This window comes from Echinops telfairi, unplaced genomic scaffold (genome assembly GCF_000313985.2).
Source record: "Echinops telfairi isolate 266 unplaced genomic scaffold, ASM31398v2 ScPeMD7_7425;HRSCAF=8463, whole genome shotgun sequence".
NCBI classification, from domain to species: Eukaryota; Metazoa; Chordata; class Mammalia; order Afrosoricida; family Tenrecidae; genus Echinops; species Echinops telfairi.
This window is the reverse complement of record NW_022111325.1, coordinates 5,498,910-5,501,370: the sequence shown is the minus strand read 5'-3', so window position 1 is coordinate 5,501,370 and position 2,461 is coordinate 5,498,910. Positions and strand designations below refer to the sequence as shown.

The 2,461-nt window shown below is 38.9% G+C and overlaps 1 protein-coding gene across 1 annotated transcript; it reads left to right on the top strand.

Annotated features, from left to right (window-relative positions):
- The first annotated feature begins 966 nt into the window (after positions 1–966).
- On the top strand, positions 967–2,059 carry LOC101656237 (olfactory receptor 6K2). The gene is given in 2 exon segments (XM_004714793.2): positions 967–1,914; positions 1,916–2,059. Coding segments are annotated over 2 exon segments (1,092 nt in total).
- Positions 2,060–2,461: the final 402 nt, after the last annotated feature.

Below are 2,461 nucleotides of genomic sequence, written 5' to 3'. Positions count from 1 at the left end.
GTACTTGTCCCCAGCTTAAGAAAGTTGTGTACATTTGCTGGTAGGAGGGAAGAAATCAGTGAAGAGGAGACAAAAAAAGAACATGAAAAAGTAATAAATGAATAAGACAATTTCCTACAAAGCATGAGGTTTAAGTTGTACCCCATAGAAGCAACACACAAAAATTCTGTTCTCCCCCTCATCATCATGCCCCATCAAATTTTATTAAAGAGCTCTGTCTTATCATTTCTTACATTCCACTTCCATGAACTGTTTCATTTATCCAAAGAAGTCTTGTATAAAACATATTTGAAACCCACTTATGTGGAAGAATCAGAATAAAATTATTTGTAGGAGGAATAAGTTGTATATATTTTTTAACATTTTTATTGACACATAATCCACATATCATACAATTCAATAGTTCAACCATATCAGGAATAGCTGAACAATCATCACCAAAATCAATTTCAGAACATTTTCCTCTTTCTTGCACCTATTGTTATTAATTCCACACCCCACCCACAACTTCTCTTACCATATCTCAAAGAAACCATTCGTCCAGTACTGTCTCTATAGATCTACCCATCTGGTCTCTGTATATATTTAAAAAGCATTAAATAAATAAATGTACTGCTACAGGCTTTCTCCTATAGTTTGTTCCTAAGTCATTGTTGAGATCAGATATAAAGAACTCCTTCCTACACCTGCTGAATTAGAAACTCTGAAGATAGGGCCTACAAATGTGTGTTTAACACGTTCTTTGGGTGATTATAATGCATGCTGAAGACTAAAACTATTGGTCTAAAAGCTCAGCTATGCTTTCTGATTGGTGTTTTCCACAATACAAGTTTACTTGTTATCATCTATAGATGCACTTTTGTTTTCCTCTCCATCCCCAATACAGAGGGCTAACCAGAAACTGGAAGTTGGTAAGTGGTTTTACTGATTGCTCCATGGTAGACACAACCTAAAAGGCTTGCGACTATGGCAGCGGAGATCCTCGTTTCCAATCACACAACTGCTCAGGAGTTTATCTTCTCAGCTTTCCCTTGTGCCTGGGGAAAGTCAGTCCTCTGCTTCGTACCACTGCTCATCATCTATGCTTTCATTGTTGTCGGAAACCTGGTCATCATGACAGTAGTCCAGTTGAATACACACTTGCATACACCCATGTACCTATTTATCAGTGCGCTGTCTTTCATGGAGATTTGGTACACCACAGCCACAATCCCAAAGATGCTATCCAGTCTGCTTAGTGAGAGGAGAAGCATTTCCTTAAACGGCTGCATGCTGCAGATGTATTTCTTCCATTCCACGGGCATCAGTGAGGTTGGTCTCTTGACGGCCATGGCCTTTGACCGCTATCTGGCCATTTGCACCCCTCTTCATTACCCCACCATCATGACCCCCAAGCTTTGTGCTCAACTGACTTTGAGTTGCTGTGTCTGTGGCTTTCTTACACCCCTTCCTGAGATCGCCTGGATCTCCACGCTGCCGTTTTGTGGTTCTAACCATCTTGAGCACATCTTTTGTGACTTCCTCCCCGTGTTACGCCTGGCCTGCACAGACACACAAGCTATTGTCATGATTCAGATCGTGGATATTGTCCATGCGGTGGAGATAATTACAGCCGTGATGCTTATAGTCGTGTCCTACGTGGGTATTGTGGCTGTGATCCTACGTATTCGTTCGGCCGAAGGCCGTCGCAAGGCATTTTCCACATGTGTTTCTCACCTCACTGTTTTTTTGCTATTCTTTGGGAGTGTGGCTCTCATGTATTTACGCTTCTCTGCCACCTACTCCTTCTTCTGGGATACAGTCATTGCTTTCGCCTTTGCAGTTGTGTCCCCCTTCTTTAACCCCATTATCTACAGCCTGAGGAATAAAGAGATAAAAGAAGCAATAAAGAAGCACATGAGTCAAGCTAAAACATTTTTTTCATAAAATGAGGAATCTCAAATACACGGAGAGTTTCTGTTTCCTCATCGCATTCAACATCTCTGTTTCAGCAAACTTGTTTGTTTGTTTCTCCTTCGCCAGCCTTCTACTGAAACTGGTTTCCTGTAGTTCCCAATAAACAGAATCTACTGATTGCTCGATTCAATCGCCTCTTTTCATTCCTTATCCTACTTGGCATATCTTTGGATATGACTGGGTTAATTAAACATTCTTCCTCCCTACTTTATTTATATTTTGTTAAATAACATTAATAAACTTTTATTTTAACATAGGCAAAGCATTTTCTTGGTAAGTCATGGAAATTGAAAACGTATCTTCATAAGACTGTTTTCTTCAAGGTGCTTCAAGAATAGTTCTACTAATTGGGTATTCATGTGTTGATCAATAATGAATGTAACAATGCTTTAACTAATCAGTTTTTAATGATAAATTAAAAATGTAATCTTTATTTTCACTATGTTCAAAGGCATTGTACATATTAAGTAATAGATAATAAATATCTGTTAAATAAGTAAAACAC